The 20,770-nt window shown below is 44.7% G+C and overlaps 1 protein-coding gene across 1 annotated transcript; it reads right to left on the reverse strand.

Annotated features, from left to right (window-relative positions):
- Window positions 1–10,092: 10,092 nt before the first annotated feature.
- On the reverse strand, window positions 10,093–16,385 carry LOC123441826. Its single transcript, XM_045118040.1, has 2 exons — window positions 16,340–16,385; window positions 10,093–10,571 (listed from the first exon to the last, which is right to left on the reverse strand). Exons 1-2 carry the CDS (start codon window positions 16,383–16,385, stop codon window positions 10,093–10,095), a joined length of 525 nt encoding a protein of 174 aa, XP_044973975.1.
- Between the last annotated feature and the right edge of the window lie 4,385 nt (window positions 16,386–20,770).

The following is a 20,770-nucleotide window of genomic DNA, read 5'->3' on the forward strand; positions in this document are numbered from 1 at the left end:
GACAGGGAGATAGATGAGCCGCGAGCATGGAACGGAGATCTCCTGAAGCGCTTCTACACGTGACCGTCGACTGAAGCAGTGTAAAGAACAAGTATTGGTGAAAGAATATAAAGAAGATTGAGTTTTTTGTAGGTTCAAAGTTATTCCGCGGTCGCAGACACCGGTCTCAAAAAAAAAAACAAAAAAACTTAGCTGCGATCCAGAATCGCCTAAGTATTAACTTTCTCCGAGTGTGCACCTAACGTCACACTCGGGGGCTTAGCTGCGATCCAGAATCGCCTAAGTATTAACTTTCTCCGAGTGTGCACCTAACGTCACACTCGGGGGCTTAGCTGCGATCCAGAATCGCCTAAGTATTAACTTTCTCCGAGTGTGCACCTAACGTCACACTCGGGGACTTAGCTGCGATCCAGAATCGCCTAAGTATTAACTTTCTCCGAGTGTGCACCTAACGTCAAACTCGGGGGCTTAGCTGCGATCCAGAATCGCCTAAGTATTAACTTTCTCCGAGTGTGCACTTAACATCACACTCGGGGACTTAGCTGCGATCCAGAATCGCCTAAGTATTAACTTTCTCCGAGTGTGCACTTAACGTCACACTCGGAGACTTAGCTGCGATCCAGAATCGCCTAAGTATTAACTTTCTCCGAGTGTGTGCTTAACGTCACACTCGGAGACTTAGTTGCGATCCAGAATCGCCTAAGTATGAACTTTCTCCGAGTGTGCACTTAACGTCACACTCGGAGACTTAGCTGCAATCCAGAATCGCCTAAGTATGAACTTTCTCCGAGTGTGCACTTAACGTCACACACGGGGACTTAGCTGCGATCCAGAATCGCCTAAGTATTAACTTTCTCCGAGTGTGCACTTAACGTCACACTCGGGGACTTAGCTGCGATCCAGAATCGCCTAAGTATGAACTTTCTCCGAGTGTGCACTTAACGTCACACTCGGGGACTTAGCTGCGATCACGAATTGCCTAAGTATTAACTTTCTTCGAGTGTGCACTTAACGCCACACTCGGGTACTTAGATGCGATGCAAAATCGCCTAAGCACCCACATGCCTTCGAGTGTATCCTACAGGTACACTCGGGAATTCAACAGACCCTCATTGAGGCTCATGTGGATGTCAAAACAACTGACAACTACATGAGTTGCAGACCCTCAATGAGGTTCACGCAGATGTCAAGACAACTGACATGTTCCGAATGTTTGCCTTTGGCTTCACCAAGAAACGCAAAACAAAAACTCGAGTCAAAATTGCAACAGAAGAGCAAAAGATTCGATTCCAAGTTCAACCAAAGATAGTGCCTCGGTGTGGATCAAGCTTACCCACACCAAAACAAGAATGTGACGGCCAACAGCAGTGACCAAAGTTTCTTACAAATAAACACTCAGCATACCGAGGATAAAGTTTTCTTACGCATCATGTGGAGTAATGCCAGGACTGGAGGGCTCTACGAAGGTGTCCAGGTCGATTCCGTCGGCGATGCGGGTGGCACTTTCAAGGAAGGTTTCCATGAAGTCTTTGAACCGAAGTTTCTTCGTGTTGGCCACCTTCAATGCCTTCGGCTTCTCCTCGCGCACCTCCTTGCAATGGACTCGGACCAGGGACAGAGCAACATCTGCACCACAACGAGCTGCAGATTTCTTCCACGACTGCACTCGGTTCGGAATCTCCTCCAGTCGAGCCATCAGGTTCTCCATCTCCTGCCGCGACTCATCTTCTGGCCAAAGCTCCTTGTCGATTCGGCCGACGACTTCTCTCAGTCGACCGATGAAAGGGCCAACTTTGCCCACGCAGATGTGCGCCTGGAGCAGATCCCGATTGGCGTCCTCGCCGAGTGGCACGTTAGAGCGAATCGATCGCTCCATGTCAGCTGCTTCAACTTCAGCATCAACGCAAAAATCTGCAACAACAGGACAAGCAAACAATAAACGCCGAGTGTGACGCACATACCACAACCACTCAGAAAAAGCAGGACTTACCAGCCAGACGCGTCATCATCTGCCGAGCCCAGTCACTGACGTATTTCTCCTGCGCTCTACATCGTTTGTTCAGCACGTCCATTTGTCCCATCAGAGCAGTCCTCTATTTCCCCATCTTCTCAACTTCCTCAGTCAGCACCTTGTTCGCTTCACGAGCCTGCTCCAATGCCTTCTCTCGTCCCGCCAGAGCATCCTTCATGCCAGCCATTGCAAGCAGCGCCGCATCAAGCTCACAAGCTAACTGATTCTTCCCCGCCCTAAGAGTCTCATAGGCTGTTCCCATTTCACAAGTTTTCTGCCAGCAAACACCAAGGGACAATCAGAAAATTCGACAATAAAAGTCTAAGTTCTTCAGACCCCTGCCGACGCAAGCAGTCGACAGCGGTCTCAGGGACTACACCCAGTGGGTTCACTAAGAGTGACCCCACTGGCATGCAACTCAAGCAGACCCGCCCTATTGAGATGCATGTTACCACCTACGCCTACGAGGCCAATACTACCCGACCTGAGTACAAATTACTCTCGGGGACTCTTACAGTAAGTGCATCCCGCCCCGACCCGCAAAATAACCGCCAAAGTGCAGGTCGGAGCGGAAAAACCTGCCCGATCAGACCCCGCATCCCATCCCGTCCCGCAAATATTTTTGCTGGGCGCGGCAAAACTTCCCCCCAACCTCTAGTTTCACGGGCCGGGAGGCCGACCCGAGCTCAGCCTCTATCCGCAGCAAGATTTGGCGGGAGGGACATTTATGCGCGGCCTTTCCCGCTCCCTCCCCCACCCGCCGCCACCATTGCCTCGCCACCGCACGCTCCGGTGCATCCTTCGCGACCATCCCTCGCCGCCATGGACGCCTCCTTGCTGCCCCCCGTCACCGTCGAGGTCGCGCACACTCCTTCCCCTCGGGCGGATCTCGTCGCCGGCCATGTTGGCCCCGCCGTCGCCGGCCATGGTGGCCCCGCCATCGCTCAAGCTAGCGTCGCGCCTGCCCGCAAGCGACAGGGCAACGTGGTCGTGCCGGGCGGAAATCCGACAGTCCCCATCGCGAAGGCTCGCGCTCCGGGCGCTAAGGCTGTTCTGCGATCTCGACCGGCGGCGGAGAAGGTCACCAAGGTCGCGGGCGTCAAGAGGAAGAGGATTCAGGCTCCTCCTTCATCCTCCCACTCCATCCTGGAAAGAGATGCCCCGGCGATGCCGTTCAACGGTGTCGCTCCCCCCGCAAGTGAGGTGTTCGACGAAATGGCCGGAAGGTATGCGTCTCCGGTCATGGTCATTTCCTTTTGTTTTCGCCATTTGTTGCGATAGCTCGTGACTTGTCAATCGTTCAATATAGACAAAGATCGAAGAACTACACGATCTTGGAAGATCAAGCTTTGATCCAAGCATGGAGTGCGGTGTCTCTTGATGTATGCACGGGTACATTTCAAACCGCCAAGAGATATTGGCAATGGATCGAAAATCAATACTTCCGCATTATGGCAAAGTATCCCAATAGAACTCCACGCACATTTCGGTCGCTTGAAGGGCGTTGGGAGAATATCAAGCCTATGTGCAGCCGTTGGGCAGCTTGCTTGGAGTAAGTACGCAATGCACTTTCAAGTGGGACCGTTGAATCCGACTATTTGAGTTTGTTTTGCCTTTGTTCAAGTTGTGTGTAATCTTATTTGCATCATATTTGCATCATGAGAATTGATTACATCACTTTGTTCACATTGTGTAGGACAAGATTGCCCAACATAGATACAAAGACATGAAAGCTTCGGAAGGCAAATTCTTTAAACTAGATCATTGTTGGGAGTTGCTCAAAAGTGCGAGAAGTGGAAGTTGATCGACAAAGAATCTTTGTTGCTCGCCGAAGAGAACAAGATCATGTCAATGAACCGCGATGACATGGACGACCTCATCAAAACATGGCATGATATGGCAAAGAGAGAGATCTTGAAGAGGAGAATGGAAGACTCTGCTCCATATGATGGCAATGCCGATGAACTTCAAGATGGACTCGATGGCGCGGAGTGAAGATCGACCAAGATGATGCAAGACCCTCTTTTGCGTTTGTTGTACTGAACTTGGCTTTTATTTCCGCGTAAAACTGTGTTATGTTTGTTTGAATTTGAACTTATTTGTGAGAACTTATGTCAAATGCGAGAATTAAGCGTTTTCTGTTTTCGGGGCGACACAGCCGTGTCCGAACAGACTCCGGAAAAGCCGACCCGTATAAAAGCATGTTCGGTGAATATACTTTTATACGGGTCCGTTTAGGAAGTCTGCATCCATGCCAGGCCGCGCCAGCCCGCAAAAAGGATTTTGCGCGAACTACAGACGCGTTTTGTGGACCGGCATCATGCGGGGTTTGCTAGAGTTGCTGGGGCGTTCATAGGGTGAGTGTCGATTCAGCCTTTGGTGCCTGCTGCCCTGAACAGTGCGACGGCCCACCAGAGGAGGTATTGACCATGTGCTGAAGTCCTGCAAAACTTGCCTTCGGCGTTGATTTTCGGATATGTTTCCAGAGTTGCTTCCTTGTACAATCTGGGGCGAAGCTGCATTTACCATTTTCAGCGTTGCATACTCGTATAACCTGGTTTGAAGCTGTATTTATGTGGCATATAATACGCTGTTAAACTCATGAAAAATCATTGTAGTCATCATAATTAAGGTTCAGAAAGTAACTAGAAAGTAGCAAGTTGGGTAGTGTGCATCGATTTACACACCGAAAAGATTGAAAAGAAGACATCACCATCAGGATTTAACCATTAACATGCCTCCTTCACTCAAAAAGAACCATTCCCCTACCTCCCCGACCCTGTAGGTCCTGGCTTTTTTTACTAAAACAGAAACCATAGCTTTTATCATTCCTATCAGATAATTACAACTACGACCATGGTTCCTGTTTTGCTCGAAACAGTAAGGAACCACAAACACAGATACAAATGCAACACACAACAACAGATGAACAAAGCGTTGTAAAACTTGCTCAGTGATTGCATGGAGTAATGCTCAGATAATTTGACAACACACAGGGGAAGTGGGGGCGGTTGGCATCCCCTTCAGCAGGACAACCTGGTACCAATGTCTTTAGGGTCTTATTCCTCATGTCAATAGAGATCATCCGCGACTTCTCGTTGTCCATCCTCGTAGAGAAACTCATGTGGACAACATCGTCTCCATGGATGCTTAGGGTGGGGAAATATGGTAACAAGTTCATTAACATTGGTTTCTCAAAAGTGCTAGCCCCCAACTCAGCCAACAAAGCAGAATGGTTTGGGTTCTGAACGAGCATGTCATCATTGGCATGAACCTGGCCCCTTGCGCCAACAGTTGTCAGAAATCAGTCTATTCCATATGATGGCCCTCCAGCCGACTAACTTGGGTGGCTTCACAACAAAATCAACGTGCGGGCTCTCAAAGCACGACTCATCATAGATTGTATTCAGATCATCTTCGGGCACGCTTTCTTGAACCAAGGCTGGTACATAAAGATGTTCGATCTCGACGAACTTGAGTGATCCATTGGTGCAAGTGATGTCCCGAATGATCCATGGGCATCTATGATCACCCTTGTTCCCAGGCATCAGTTTAGGAAGTGGGATGAACAACACCGGATGTTGGGAATCCAGAGTCCTGACAGAGCACATCGCATACCAGAATACCCTTACACAGATCGACCCAGCCTAGCTGGCTTCCTCCAAGCAGGATCACCTTGTGCACTACAACAGGCGCACGGTCCTCAGCCGGCCGTCTCTCCAAGTGAGCAGGTCTCATAGTCCAAAATATCATACTTGGACGAGTACAAGTGGAGTTCATGTGCAAGGCTACCGGATGTTGGAGCAGCCCGAGGAAGAAGAAGAAACACGCATGCACAAGAGTAGAAGAAGATCATACACAAACTTGGACACGCACACAACTTATGCCATTTTCTGTATTTCCTCTCCCACAATTCACAAGATGCAATACATGGCTTATATAGCCAGACTCACACGGCTAAAACTCAGCCACTAACCCACTAAGGGGGTGTTTGTTTCCAGGGACTTTTTGGTGTAGGGACTAAAAAAAGTCCCAAAAAGTCCCATATGAAACAAACAGGAGGGACTTTTAGGGACTAAAGTGGGGGTGTTTGGGACTATTTGGAGAAGTACCTCTGGGAGGGACTTTTTGAGACTTTTTCCTACCCTGCCCATCGCATCGCGTTATCCACTCGCTCGTCTCCTCCAGCCGCTCGCGTCTCCACCTCCCGCTCGCGCTCCCGCTCGCGTCTCCCACCTCGGCCGCCGCCGCCGCCGCCAGTTCCCTCGCCCGCCGCCGCCGCCGCCAGTTCCCTCGCTCGCTGCCGCCACCGCTGCCAGTGCGCTCGGCCGCCGCCGCCGCCGCGAGTTCCCTCGCCCGCCGCCGCCGCCATGGATGAAGACGACGAGATGCAGCTCTCCTCTCCGTTCCGCTCGCATCAACCGGCATCTCAGGGCTCCTCCGCCGGCGGCAATCTCAATTAACTGGTCACTAAATACCTGACTAATCCTAACAACATGTGCATGCATACTTAACTGATGTCTGCCGATCCACTCGCTGCACTACACGCACTTTATCTCTGTGTTGTGCTCTCTGTCGATCCAACCTCTACCACGACTCCACGCATACGACTAGCTAGGACTTTGTCATGCAAACACAAATAAAATAATGATGAAAATATAAACAACATGGTTAAGTCTAACATGCCATGGAGAGACCAGCCAGGATATATTCCCCATCGTCACAATAGTAAATGCCAATATTATCTCTCGGAAGCCCACGACGGCCCGGATTCGGAATCCGTGAGAGCATAGGTTTCTTCCCCAGAATGGCCTGATATATGTACTTAGTACTCATGGACCCGCTCCCTGTACCAGGCGGACCACAGTGGCAAGTGCAGAAGAACAAATTGCTTCTCGCGGCGAACAACACATGGCTCGTCGGAGAAATCGGTATGTGGGAGGTCAGGGCAATGGATGCACACATACGAGACGGCCGGCGGGGCGGCTAAGCAGATCGAGACCACGTTGGCGTGGCCTTTGCTTGTCTTGGCCTTAGCCGTGGTCGAGTTATCACGGTGAGCAAAGTACACCCTTGACTCGAGGAGGATCGAGGGTGATAGGCCTTCAGAGGAGTCCACCTCCATTATGGCAGGTGGATTCAAGCAGGGGCGATTATGCAATCGGATCTTCTCATGTTTCTTGACATGCTGAGCGGCGACTTTTATGGGGTCGACGGTGGGTGCGGAAGGCGAGATCAGATCGGATCGGATTTCGTAGCTGGCGTGCGAGGCTGATGCCCCCGGCGGTGGCAGGACAACGCGGGTACGCGGAGGGGGCGGGGCGGGGCGGGGTGGCTAACGTTGACCGTAATAGGAGTATCATAGGTACTATCATGCATGTCAACTAAGCAATTTTGATAAGGTGACATAGAATTAAATGAAGAAAAAGAGGGTTGAATATCATATTATGATACCGTACCATATTAAATAATGTGCTACTATGTGTCTCGCATGACAATAAATAAAGAGCTTTTCTACACCTACGTAATTTGCTTACATAAACTTACATATCAAGCAACGTGGGAGTTTAGGATTGGAGTTGGGGGAAAGAGGGGGGCCCACCCCGGTGAAAATCAAGGGGGGTGTTAAGATTAGTTAGAAAGTTACGTAAACTTGTGTAGGTGTACGTAGGTGTAGGATTTTCCATACATGAACTATCCTATGATACTAACATATGATACTATGCATTACGGATGTGGTATCATACACTAATGTCATATGCATGATACTAGTATATGATACAATATATGATACTAGTATATCATACACTAGTATCATGTGCATGATACTAGCATATGATACTACTCATTACAACGAGTCTAAGAAGGCGATAAGCGGAGCCTGCGGGAGAGGAATAAGGAGACGGATTTCTTCACCGATTGGGAGCGCTAGGGATTCCGCCCTCACCTCCAATCCAATTACGGAAAATCCTATTTGACAAAATGTCGACCAAATGCATAAGGAGAAAACGATTCTTTCAGATTGGGTTGACCCGTTAGAGCTTCCCGGTTTTGGGAGATTCCCAGCCGGGTTTTTCTTGGTTATGGGAAACTTCTAGAAAGTTTCCTGAACCGTTATTTTTTCTTTTCTTTTTTTCTTTTCCTGTTTTAATATTTTTCTTCTATTTTTGTTTCAAAAAATGTTCTGGATTTACTAAAAATGCTCTCGATTTTGAAAAAATATTTGAGATTTTCAAAAATTGTTTTCAAATTTAAAAATGTTATTTGCTTTTTCTTTCAAAAAATTTAAATTTAGAAATAATTTCTGGAATTTCACAAAATATTATGAATTTTCAAAAAATGTTCATCCAATTACAAAAAAAATCTTGTTTTTTAAGAAAATGTTCCGGATTTTTTAAAAATGTTCTGCATTTAAAAAAATCTTCAAATTGCAAAAACGAAAATTATATGGAAATTTGGAAAAAATGTTCCTGTTTCGTAATTTTGTTCCAAAATAAATAAATGTTCTGGAATTTAAAAGAACGTTCCATTTTTTGTAAATTTGTTTAACAATCCAAAACATATTTTCAATTTCAAAATTTGTTAACATATTTAAAAAATGTTCATCTTTCCTTTTTCTGTATTTTCTTTTGTTTTTCTTTCATTTTTTTATTAATTTATAATTTGTATACAATTCAAAAAATATTGACGGTTTTAAAAATTATGCACAATTCAAAAAATGTTCACAGTTTTAAAACAAATTCATAGATCGAGAAATGTTCATGTTTCAAATTTTGTTCACAATTTGAAAAATGTTCGTGGTTTCAAAATTAGTTCATATATGTAAAAAATGTTCGCAGTTTTATAATTTTGTTCAGGAATTTGAAATTTGATTATGTTTCAAAAAAAATTCGCAATTCAAAAAATATTCACAGTTTAATGGAAAACGTTCACCATTTTATATTTTTCCTCAGGAATTTGATTTTTTTTGGTGATCCCAAATTTGTTCACAATTCAAAAAAGTTCGCAGATTCGAACAAAGTTCACAAATTTATAATTTTGTTCACAAATTTGAAATTTATTCACAATTCAAAAAATGTTTACGGTTCCTTTTTTTCACAATTGAAATTTGTTCATTTTTCATATTTTGTTTACAATTTGAAAAATGTTCGTGGTTTCAAAATATTTTCGCAGATTTGAAAAATGTTCACGGTTTTATTATTTTATTAACGAATTTGAATTTTGTTCATGATTAAATATGTGTTCATAATTTAATAAATGTTCGTGGTTACAGAAAATGTTTTTGATTTTCAAAAAATATTCTGAATTTGTAGAAAGTATTCTGCAAATCCGAAAAATGATTTTGTCTTCAAATTAGAAAATACTAGTACAAATGCCCGTGCGTTGCATCGGACGAAGAAAGAGGCACAACCAGTTTTATATTGCATTGTGTACCATTTTAATAGACATCAATAATAAGGTAAAACTGATTATTGCTTTTTGTATAATCAAGTTTGGACGTGAAGAAGCCAACTTAGCATTCTTCATCAGATGCAATAGCAGTTTTGCATGGAATAGTTTGTCAATGATTTTTTTGGGCTTTTCTGGTAAACATGAAAATTTCCTTATTTCTAATGAAAGTTTAGGTTTACTTAAAAATTGGAACACTTCTTGAAGAATCTTAAATGTTATGAAAATGTTCCAACTCTCGGTCAACCTGTATATGCATGTCACTGTCTGGTGGACTGACAATGACAGGAAGAAAGTTGCAAGGTGTAGGGCGGAGAGTCAGTGTCACGAGATCAATCAATCAATCAATCCATCCATCATCATAGAGGAGAAGAAGGAATGAAATGCATATGCGACTCTAGGAATTAAGATGAAGATTGCTGTCAAAATCTCTGAACTTCACCACACATGCAAATTAAGTGTGAAACTTTTCTCTATTGTTGAATCAAAGTTTCTACTTCTATTAAACACCAGATTTTGTCACACCACTGCTAACTAACTAACCTTGAGTCCTTGACCAGAAAGAAACTATTGCAAAGTATACCAAAGAAAGAGAGTAAGAACAAGATGATGATGATGATGATGATGATCGATTAAGCATCCCCGGGGTGGAGCTCGGGCAGCTTGGACAGCCTCACCATGCTCTGCGCGACGACGCCATTGGACCGCTTGCAGGACAGCACGCCGAGCCCACGCCCGAGCACGCCCCACCGCCACTGAACCTTGTTGGGCTCCCTCGCGGCGCCGCCTGCCTTCTCCTTCGCGCCATCGCCGCCGCTCTTGGTGCAGACCAGGTACGCCGCCAGGAACGGGTCGTCCTCCGGCCAGACGGCCCTCGAGAAGCCCCTCGCCGTCGGCCTGCCGGGCGGCGGCGGCACCGACAGCCGCCTCGCCAGCGCCGGCACCTTCCTCTGGCCCTCCCACACGCCACCACCACGTGCTTCCGCCGGCTTCTTCACGGCCGGGTCGTGCTCCCACGATAGGACGACCTTGCACCATGCCAGCCGCTCGAGCCGCCGCGTTGATCCAATCCGGATGCTGCGCGAGTGGTTTGCGGGTTGAATAGGCAAAACTGCAGGGGTATTTGTGTAAGAACGAAATGACAGAAAACGGTTCGTTGTGACTTAAAATTGGACTGCGGGTTTATTAATAAAAAACAGAAGGGCCTTTTTGCAAAAATGCCATGACGGACGACCAAAAACCTATTTGCTTTATTATTAGGAAGAGAATAGGAAAGAATAAAGAAAAAACCAAAAAAAGGAAATAAGCAGAAAAAGAACAGTAAAACAAAAAAAAGGAAATAACTGGGCTGGCCCAATCGGGTGACCCCTTATGCGTCTGCTCGGTAGTTGCGCGCAATGAGCGCGCATACGTGGTCCCTCTAATTACAACTCGTCCTCTCTAACCCGCCTTTCGTTTCACTTACTGTCGAGCGGATCATCGGACCAAGCCGCCTAGACCAGTCGGACCAAGCCCAAACAATCCCAATGAGCGCCTAGCGATCAATCTCACCGAATTTCTTTAAAATCTATCAACGGAATAGTTCTAAAAATCTCGACACGAGGAATCTAATGAAAATAATAATTTGAGATTTGAAGTCACCGTTTAAGAGATAAAACATTTTGTATAAAAAGATTTACGAAAAAAACTTTTAGGTTGCGACAAATTGTACACATCCAGCACGTCACTTGTCGCAATGTAGGAAGGTGAGTTTTTTGTCATTTTTTCAAGGAGTACATTTGTTTTGTTTTGTTTTTCAAGTTTATTTTAATTTTGAACAAATGTTAGCGCTTTCAAAACTTTGGTTAAAATTTAGAAGAATTTATTTTTAACTTTTATTCAGAAATCAAAACATATTCACATTTTCATGAAATTCAACAGGCCTTTCTGGAAAAAAAATCATGCATTTTACATATTGTTCAGAATGTCAAAATGGAAACATTTTCGAGAAATCAGTACTAATTTTTTTCCAATCAACATTTTTGGAATTTCCACCATTTTTGCCAAAGATGAAACAAATAAGGAATTTTAGACATTGTTCAAAAACACGAAAAAAAACTTTAAAGTCACAAAAAATGGATTTCTTAGAACTTTTTAGAAAATTTGAGAATTAGAAATTTTTTAAAATTTTCATTTTTTTTCATTACTAGAAACTCTCTCAACATTTTTTAAATTTCTGCACAAAATTTTAAAAACTGAACTTTTTTATGAAATCGGAACAAATTTCGTAAACTGGATTTTTTCCTGAAATTGTACAGAAAATTTTGGAGGTTAAATTTTTTTTAAAACCTGAACATGTTTCACATTTGTGAACGTAGACATTAACAATTTATTAAAAGTTTGAAACTGCAAACGTTTTTGAAATTCACAACTGTTTTTTGAATTTTGCCAATTTTAAAGAAACAAGAACATACTGTGAATTCTGAATAAAATTTGAAATTTTCGTTCACATTTGAAAAGAAATGGACTTGAAGAAGAAAAAAGGGAAACAAAAAATTTAGAAAGAAATAGATAAATTGATAAAATAAAATAAAAGATAAATAGAAATATGAAATAATAGAAAAAAATGAAACAGAAAATAAAAGAAAAAGGAAACAAGGATCCTAAAACCGGAAACAACTAGGTATTAAAATGGGCTGGCACACATCGACTAGAATTCCGTTCGCATGTGCGTTGCGTCGACAGTTTGATGCAACAAGGGAAAAAATAGAGAATTTGTCGACGCTGAAGTAGACGCGTGAACGTAAAAATGGCGCCTACAGCACACCCTCTATGGATTGTTTGTACGCAAAGCCCAACAACCGATTTGTTCGTGAAAAAAATGGTAGTATGGGTAAGGATGTAAGTGGCGGTGGAAACCACTTGTCCCACAGACGTGGTCCACTTAAAACAGCCTAAATGGCATATGTAGATGTTCACCTAAATTAAAAAGAAATGTAGCTTGTCTACAAAATCTCATGAAACCCAACGGACGCCAAAAACCTATGATTTGCCTTCAACTCGTCGATCTCCGGTGTCCATAGTAGAGAACCGGTTCAACGCATACACTTTACATGGATCATCCAACGGGATTTATAAAAATGAATGGAGTAGCAACAACCGAAAGCAAGACGTTAGAGCAACTGCAACACATGAGCTATCTAAGCGACGCAGTGAAAAAATAGCATTTTTGCGCGCGCATCTGCGTCGGCTGGTCCAACACTCGCGCTAAAATCATACGCGTCGAAAAATCAATTACACGCGCAGAACAAAATGCCATCCCACACTGGTTATTTCGAACGCCCGTCCCCCCACACGCAACACAACACTCCGTCTCGCGCGCGCAACACAACCCTCTCTCCAAGCTAAAGTCGTCGGCATCGCTCCTCCAAACTGCAGCCTCGCGCGCAGCTTGTTCATGGCGCCACGGCCGACCGTGTTGGGTGTCGTCGCGCCGTCGCCCGCCGTCTAGCCACGCCCCCCCCCCCCCTTCAAAGGTTGTCAATTTAACTAGTGAAACATGTATACTATGCCACAAAACAGGAAACCTGATTTGGTTTAAAATGTCAAACAAATTCTAACAAAAATTCTCTGTGTTCATTGTCACACCCAAATGCTATCTCAAAATTTTGAAACAAAAAGTTAAACATTTTGGCCTGTGCAAAAAGGACAAATTGAACACCAAATGTTAACCAAAATGTCTCTCCAAATTTACTTTTCACCAGCGAAACACAATGCTCCGTTTCGCATGAAAATTATCAAACATACTTGCCACACTAACACGAACATCTAAAAAATGTTTCAATTTTTTTTGAAAACATTTACTATTTTTTGGGTTACTATTCACACGAGATCATATGCTGTGAGAAGTCAAAACAATATATATATTTAGAAGCTTCATTCGATGGCGCCTACAAAGCACCGATACTTCAAAAAAATTGTGTATCGCCGTTCAGTACTTCGTCGATACTCCGATATGCCAGATAGTGCTTCGATGCGGGTATCTGTGAAATATCGTCTTTTTCAATTTCAAAATAAAATAAAAATTGGCGATACGGGTATCCCCGAAGTATCGCCGTTCAGTATTGCTCATGCATTGATATATCGTTGATCTGCTCATATAAGTAGTGAACATGTAGTGTACCGATGTAGTAGTTGTTGGAAATATGCCCTAGAGGCAATGGTAAATAGTTATCATTATATTTTCTGTTTAAAGATAATCATTTATTATCCATGCTATAATTGTATTAAATGAAAACATAGATATATGTGTGGATACATAGACAAAACAATGTCCCTAGCAAGCCTCTAGTTGGCTAGCCAGTTGATCAAGGATAGTCAATGTCTTCTGACTATGTGCAAAGTGTTGTTGCTTGATAACTGGATCACATCATTGGAAGAATCACGTGATGGACTAGACCCGACCCAAACTATGAACGTAGCATATTGATCGTGTCGTTTTATTACTATTGTTTTCTGCGTGTCAAGTATTTATTCCTATGACCATGCGATCATATAACTCACTGCCGTCGGAGGAATACCTTATGTGCATCAAATGTCACAACGTAACTAGGTGACTATAAAGGTGTTCTACAGGTATCTCCGAAGGTGCCCGTTGAGTTAGTATGGATCAAGACTGTGATTTGTCACTCCGTGTGACGGAGAGGTATCTCGGGGCCCACTCGGTAATACAACATGACACACAAGCCTTGCAAGCAATGTGACTAAGTGTAAGTCACAGGATCTTCTATTACGGAACGAGTAAATATACTTGCCGTAACGAGATTGAAATAGGTATGGGGATACCGACGATCGAATCTCGGGCAAGTAACATACCGAAGGACAAAGGGAATGGCATACGGGATTATATGAATCCTTGACACTCAGGTTCAACCGATAAGATCTTCGGAGAATATGTAGGATCCAATATGGGAATCTAGGTCCCGCTGTTGGATATTGACCGAGGAGTGCTTCGGGGCATGTCTACATAGTTCTCGAATCCGCAAGGTCTGCACACTTAAGGTTCGGCGATGTTTTAGTATAGTTGAGTTATATGTGTGGTTACTGAATGTTGTTCGGAGTCCCGGATGAGATCGCGGACGTCAAGAGGGTTTCCGGAATGGTCCGGAAACGAAGATTGATATATAGGATGGTTTCATTTGGTCACCGAAAAGTTTCGGGCAATTCCGGCAGTGTACTGGGAGTGACGAATGGGTTCCGGGAGTTCATCGGGAGGGGACCACCCACCCGGGAGTGAGCCCAAGGCACTAGGGTGGCGCCACAAGTCCTTAGTGGGCTGGTGGAGTCAACCCAAGGGGCCCATGGCGCCACATAAGAAAATACCAAAGGAAAATAAAAGAAAAAGGGAAAGAGGGAGGTGGGAAGGAAGGGGAGGACTCCTCCTTCCCAAATTGAATTGGAGGAGGAGTCCTCCTCCTCTCTGGCGGCCAGCGCACCCTTGATGGGTTGTCCCTCAAGGCTAGCCCTCCCCCTCCCTCCTATATATAGTGGTGTTTTAGGGCTGATTTGAGACAAACTTTTGCCATGTGCAACTCAACCCTAGACCACATAGTTCTACCTCTAGATCAGATTTCTGCGGAGTTCGGGCGGAGCCCTCCAGGAGTAGATCATCACTACCACCGGAGCACCGTCACGCTGCTGGAGAACTCATCTACTTCCCCATCTTTCTTGCTAGATCAAGAAGGCCGAGATCATCGTCGAGCTGTACGTGTGCTGAACGCGGAGGTGCTGTCCGTTCGGCGCTAGATCGGAACAGATCGTGGGACGGTTCATGGGATGGTTCGAGGGACGTGAAGACGTTGCACTACATCAACCGCGTTTCTTAACGCTTCCTGCTGTGTGATCTACAAGGGTACGTAGATCCAAATCTCCTCTCGTAGATGGACATCACTGTAATGCCCCAAGAGTGTAACTTGCCTTTATTGGAACCTTCTGTATGTGGGTCCATCTTGTCATTGCCATGAGAGCTCAATGCATGTGTTATTTCATGTGTCACCTTGATTTGTTTTCCATTGCATGCATGCATTCCATTCATTCCATGTCTTTGTGTTTGTTGCCTTGTGATCATATGATGTGGGTGATATCATGTGATGATGTGTGGTTTATGTGAAGTGTGTGGAGTGGTGCAATGGTTAGTAGGAAGCTATGTGGTTTGCAATAGGTTTCAAAACAACTCCCTTTCTCTATTTATCTCAAGCCAAGATTCTTTTGCTCCTTCTCTATTTCAAAAGTGCCCATGTTTTAGTATGTTTTGTGGTGAATGTGATGATATGCATTTAGTGTTTTGAGGCTATGTCTTAGTGGTGCAAATATTCACAAAATAGATCGACTTAATGCTGTTTTGTAAATATTTACTTGCCCCATAAATCCCTTTTCTATTTTAATCAAATAGGTCATAATTTCTTATGACCAGGGGTATTTTTATTTTAATTTTTGGTGCCATAGGTTTCCCTGGGAGTTATTTGTTTTTCTGGTGTTGGATTTAAATAGAAAACCCCCAGGGATTCTTTTCCCTCTTACCTATCGCCAGCATGGGCCTCTTCCCCTCCCGAGGCCCATCTCTCTCCCTGTTTTCCCAGCGAGAGCCCAGGCGCGCACTCCTTCTCCTTTCTTCTGACGCCGTCGTTGCGTGCTTGCTTTCCGTCAGTGCAACAGAGAGAGCGAGCGAGGGAGATAGACGTCGTCCGTCCCATCCGCGGCTCATATAGCCTTGGCGTCCGTGCCCCTATGCCTAGGGTTCCGCGTTCCCCCTCCTAGCACCGCCACTTCCCCTCCATCTCTTTCTTCCTCCCCACGTAAGCTCTATGTAGATCAGGCTAGCAGAGTGCAGGAGTAGTTCACCGCCGTCGTCCGCCGTGCGTCCCTCGTCTCCGGTGCCGGCCAGCATGTCCGGGGGCTCGGGGAAGGCGCACGCGCTCCATTCCCGCCGTCGTTGAGGTCGGGGAGCGACCACATCGACGGGCAAGAGCTCGTCTCCGACGCGTTCCCGGCGAACTCCTTCCCCTACTTCGGTTCTGCAGCAAGCCTTCTTCAGATCGTCTTCGCTCGCCTTTGGCTCCTTCCTCCGATCGGCCCTCTTCACTCCTTCTCTCGGTGAGCCTAGTTCCTCCTCCCTTCCCCCTCGTTAGATCCGGCCGATGATCGTTGTCGTGCCTCTGTTCGAAGAGGAGGATGGCAGAACCTGTGTTGTGCATGTGTGTTCGTTGTGTCATATGCTCGGGCTTGTGCAGGTAGCAGAGCAGTAGTGGTAGCGTAGGTGTACCCCCTCTCTGGCGCAGTAGTAGCAGTAGTAGAGGCGCTCCGGCGATCGTCTCTGTCGTCGTCTCTCTGTGCATAGCAGAGCAGGGCGACCATGTTGTCTTGGTAGTTTACCTTGTAGAACCCCTGTGTTAGGCCAAGATCCGTAGCGTAGCGTAGTTGTTTGCAGTGTGGCCTGTTGATCAGGTGGTGCTGGGTTCGAGTCCCCGCGGTGCCACTCCCTTTTTGGGTGTTTATTTCGGCACAGTAGCGTAGGGGGATGGTTTAACCTGCTTGACCTCTCTGCTCTGTCAAGTGCATGTTCAGTAGTCGAGTGGTGTGCTGCAGTGTGTGTTAGCAGGGGTCCTGGGTTCGATCCCTCCCCATTCCTTTTTTTGTGCTTTTCTTTTTCTGTTTTGCATTGTTTGCTTGCATACTTGATGTGGGTGCTAGTCCACCATGCGAGGTATTTTTTGTTGCCTCCTAAGCAGCAGGTTGACCTTGTTTATGATGCTAGAGAGCAAGTGTAGATGTATCTTTGTGTGGTGCATGTGTAAGTATTTGAATTCTAGTGTATTGTGAGCTAGCTTATGTATGTGCGTGTGTTATGGGTGTGTGAGGCATTAGGGTAGTGAGGTTGTGGTGTGAAACCCATGTGCATGACTGTTGAGCTCATGCACCAGGTTGTGCAAGTGTGGTGTATGTGTGTGGGTGGGTGGGTTTCCCCCCACATACCTTGTGTGTGTGTGTATATAGTTGATCATGTGATGTTGTGTGTGCATGTGTGTGTGTGACACACACATGCCCAATGCATGATGATCCTTGATGAGCACATGTGCAAGTATGTGTAGGTGTAGTAATGCTTGTGTGAGTGTAAGCTATTGTGTATGTGATAATTAGCATGTGTAGGTGTTTATTATATGTTGTGCTTGATGCATGTGTGTGGTGGTGGTGTGCTAAGGCACATGAGCATGAGGTCTACCCCTCATGTCACCATTGGACTTGTGCGAGTGTGCAAGTGCTTGTGTAGGTAATGTTCTAGTGAGAAGCACATGTGATGATGCACTATTCATCTACTTGTGATTCCATGTAGATTTTCCTTTCAAGTTTGTGCCCAATTGTTCTATGCAAGTGCCTATGTATTATATATGTTTTTGGGGTAGAATCATCCGAGGAATCCAATGGTGGGTTCAGATTCCACTTTGGAACACTTTCTGGGAATGTCATATTTCTGTTTTGTTCAATGTTTAGAGCTTGGTTCCATGTGATGTGATGAGCTCAAGAGGTTGATTCTTTGTTGTGGCAGTTGAGGGTGAACCCCTCTATAACATGTTGGTTTTGTTTCATGCTTAGGAGTTCATATGTGCAAGTGGTGCTTAGTCAAAGTAGGCATGTGGCTGAAATTCCAGTTTAGTGAAAATCTGTGGTTTTCACTAATTCTGAGAATCTGCTTATATTTTCTTCTCCTGTAGTTGTGCTTGTAGAAGTTCATGTGTTGGGATCCAGCCCTTGCTATCAACTAGAAAGTTGTAGCTTTTGTGTTTGTCTAGCTCTCTGTCAATTTTCATTCCATTTGGAGTCCTGTAGATATTGTTTTGGGTGCTGTCAAAATGCTTCAGAGCATAAACAACTAGTACAATCTAGAATTTTCACTAAGTCCGTGAAAACTGATAATTTTGGCCAAGTTAGCAGTTGTAGAACTTTCTGTGTGAAACTCTTTTGTATTATCTTTTTGCTCATGCTTGTAGTAATTTTGAATAGCTTCTCCACATATCCTATTTGGCATATTTGGGTGGCTGTAGGTGCTTTGCATGTAGCTCTCAAACTACTATGATGATGTTTATGGCAGATTGTATAGTTTTGATGTTTTGATGCTTGTGAGTGCATAGTTGATGGTGTGGTGATATTCCTTGCACCACCCTATCCATACTTGTTTGTTTTATGTCTTGGCAACCTGGAAATACCAGAAGTATGCCATTGGAGTGTGTTGTGATGGATTTGATTCGTAGGACTCCATTTCTTGTTTCGTTGTTTCCGGTTGATCCGTAGCTCCGTTCGTAACGTTCTTTATATGTTTTTGCATCGTTTTCGCGTGATGCATCTTCTCATGTCATCCTCGTGCATGTCAAGATAGCTTAGATTGAAGTTCTGTCCAGTAGCTTGTATTTTCTTCTTATGCTTGTGCTAGTGACTAGAATAGAGATGCATGTTCATTTTCATCTCATGCATCATGTGCTTGTTGCATCTTGTTGTGTTGTTGTTCATTGGATGCTATTTTTTATGTTGGGTAGCACCGGGATCGGAGAACGAGTACGTGGATCCCGAAGAGTACGTGCAGGACGAACAAGAGCAGTTCCAAGCTGAGGATATCACAGGCAAGATGATATGACCATGATTCCATCTCTAGACTTGTTATGCTATATTCACGTTTCTTTCGTCATATGCTTGCTGCGTACCACTGAGATAATTCCTCCTGAAATTGCCATGAAACCCAAACACTTATCCCTTCCTAGCAAATCTTGAATGGCTAAGTAGGCGTTGCTAGTTGTAGGTGCAATTGTCTCAAGTGATAACATGAGTTGTTATCATTATGTTAAATCTTTTATTTAATTAATGCACCTATATACTTGGTAAATAACGGAAGGCCTAGCCTTTTGCCGGGTGTTTTGTTCCGTTATTGCCGCCATAGTTTCCGGCTACCGGTGTTTGATTCCATAACTGATCGCTCCTAACACATTCGGGGTTGTTATGGGGACCCCCTTGATAAATCGTGTAGTGTTAAGACTTGTCCAGCAGGACCCAACATTGGTGTCAATTTGCTAATCACTTAATAATAATCTGCATAGGGAATAGCTACCCCGAGAAATTAATCAACAACCTGGGCCAGTGCTCCTCATGAGTGTTGGTCCAAACTAGAGCACTGTGCAGGGCCAACTCAGGGCAACTTGAGAGATTTCTATCAGGCCACTGTACGCGTCGCTTATCCGTCGTGTCCTGAGACTGAGATACACGACTCTTATCGGGGTCGTCGACATGACGGGCGGTCCTGCTAGTCTTGTCTTACCTTAGCGATATATCTTGTGTATAGGAATCCCGGTGAAGCTTTGGTTCTCCCCAGAGTTGAGGTTTTCCTCTAAGGAATCCGACGAGATCACGAGATTCGTGATAGAGGATTACTTTGCAGCCCGTGACCGTTTGTGATGGACTAGTTGGAGCACCCCTGCAGGGTTTAATCTTTCGGAAAGCCGTGCCCGCGGTTATGTGGCAACTTGGAATATTTGTTAACATCCGGTTATAGATAACTTGAACTAATCTAATAAAATTGCCCACTCTGTGCGTAACCGTGACTACCCCTCCGTGTTGGAAATATGCCCTAGAGGCAATAATAAATTAGTTATTATTATATTTCTTTGTTCATGATAATCGTTTATTATCCATGCTATAATTGTATTGATTGGAAACACAATACTTGTGTGGATACATAGACAAAACACTGTCCCTAGTAAGCCTCTAGTTGACTAGCTCGTTGATTAAAGATGGCCAAGGTTTCCTGGCCATAGGCAAGTGTTGTTACTTGATAATGGGATCACATCATTAGGAGAATCATGTGATGGACTAGACCCAAACTAATCGATGTAGCATGTTGATCGTGTCATTTTGTTGCTACTGTTTTCTGCGTGTCAAGTATTTGTTCCTATGACCATGAGATCATATAACTCACTGACACCGGAGGAATGCTTTGTGTGTATCAAACGTTGCAACGTAACTGGGTGACTATAAAGATGCTCTACAGGTATCTCCGAAGGTGTTAGTTGAGTTAGTATGGATCAAGACTGGGATTTGTCACTCCGTGTGACGGAGAGGTATCTCGGGGCCCACTCGGTAATACAACATCACACACAAGCCTTGCCAGCAATGTGACTTAGTGTAAGTTGCAGGATCTTGTATTACGGAACGAGTAAAGAGACTTGCCGGTCAACGAGATTGAAATAGGTATGCAGATACTGACGATCGAATCTCGGGCAAGTAACATAC

This window comes from Hordeum vulgare, chromosome 3H (genome assembly GCF_904849725.1).
Source record: "Hordeum vulgare subsp. vulgare chromosome 3H, MorexV3_pseudomolecules_assembly, whole genome shotgun sequence".
Lineage (NCBI taxonomy): Eukaryota > Viridiplantae > Streptophyta > Magnoliopsida > Poales > Poaceae > Hordeum > Hordeum vulgare.

Coding starts and splice junctions, on each gene's coding strand:
- LOC123441826 (XM_045118040.1), bottom strand. CDS start 16,385: ATGCTGGCCGGCACCGGAGACGAGGGACGCACGGCGGACGACGGCG. Junction 10,572..16,339: donor ACGCACGGCGGACGACGGCG/GTGAACTACTCC, acceptor ATACCCCTGCAG/TTTTGCCTATTCAACCCGCA.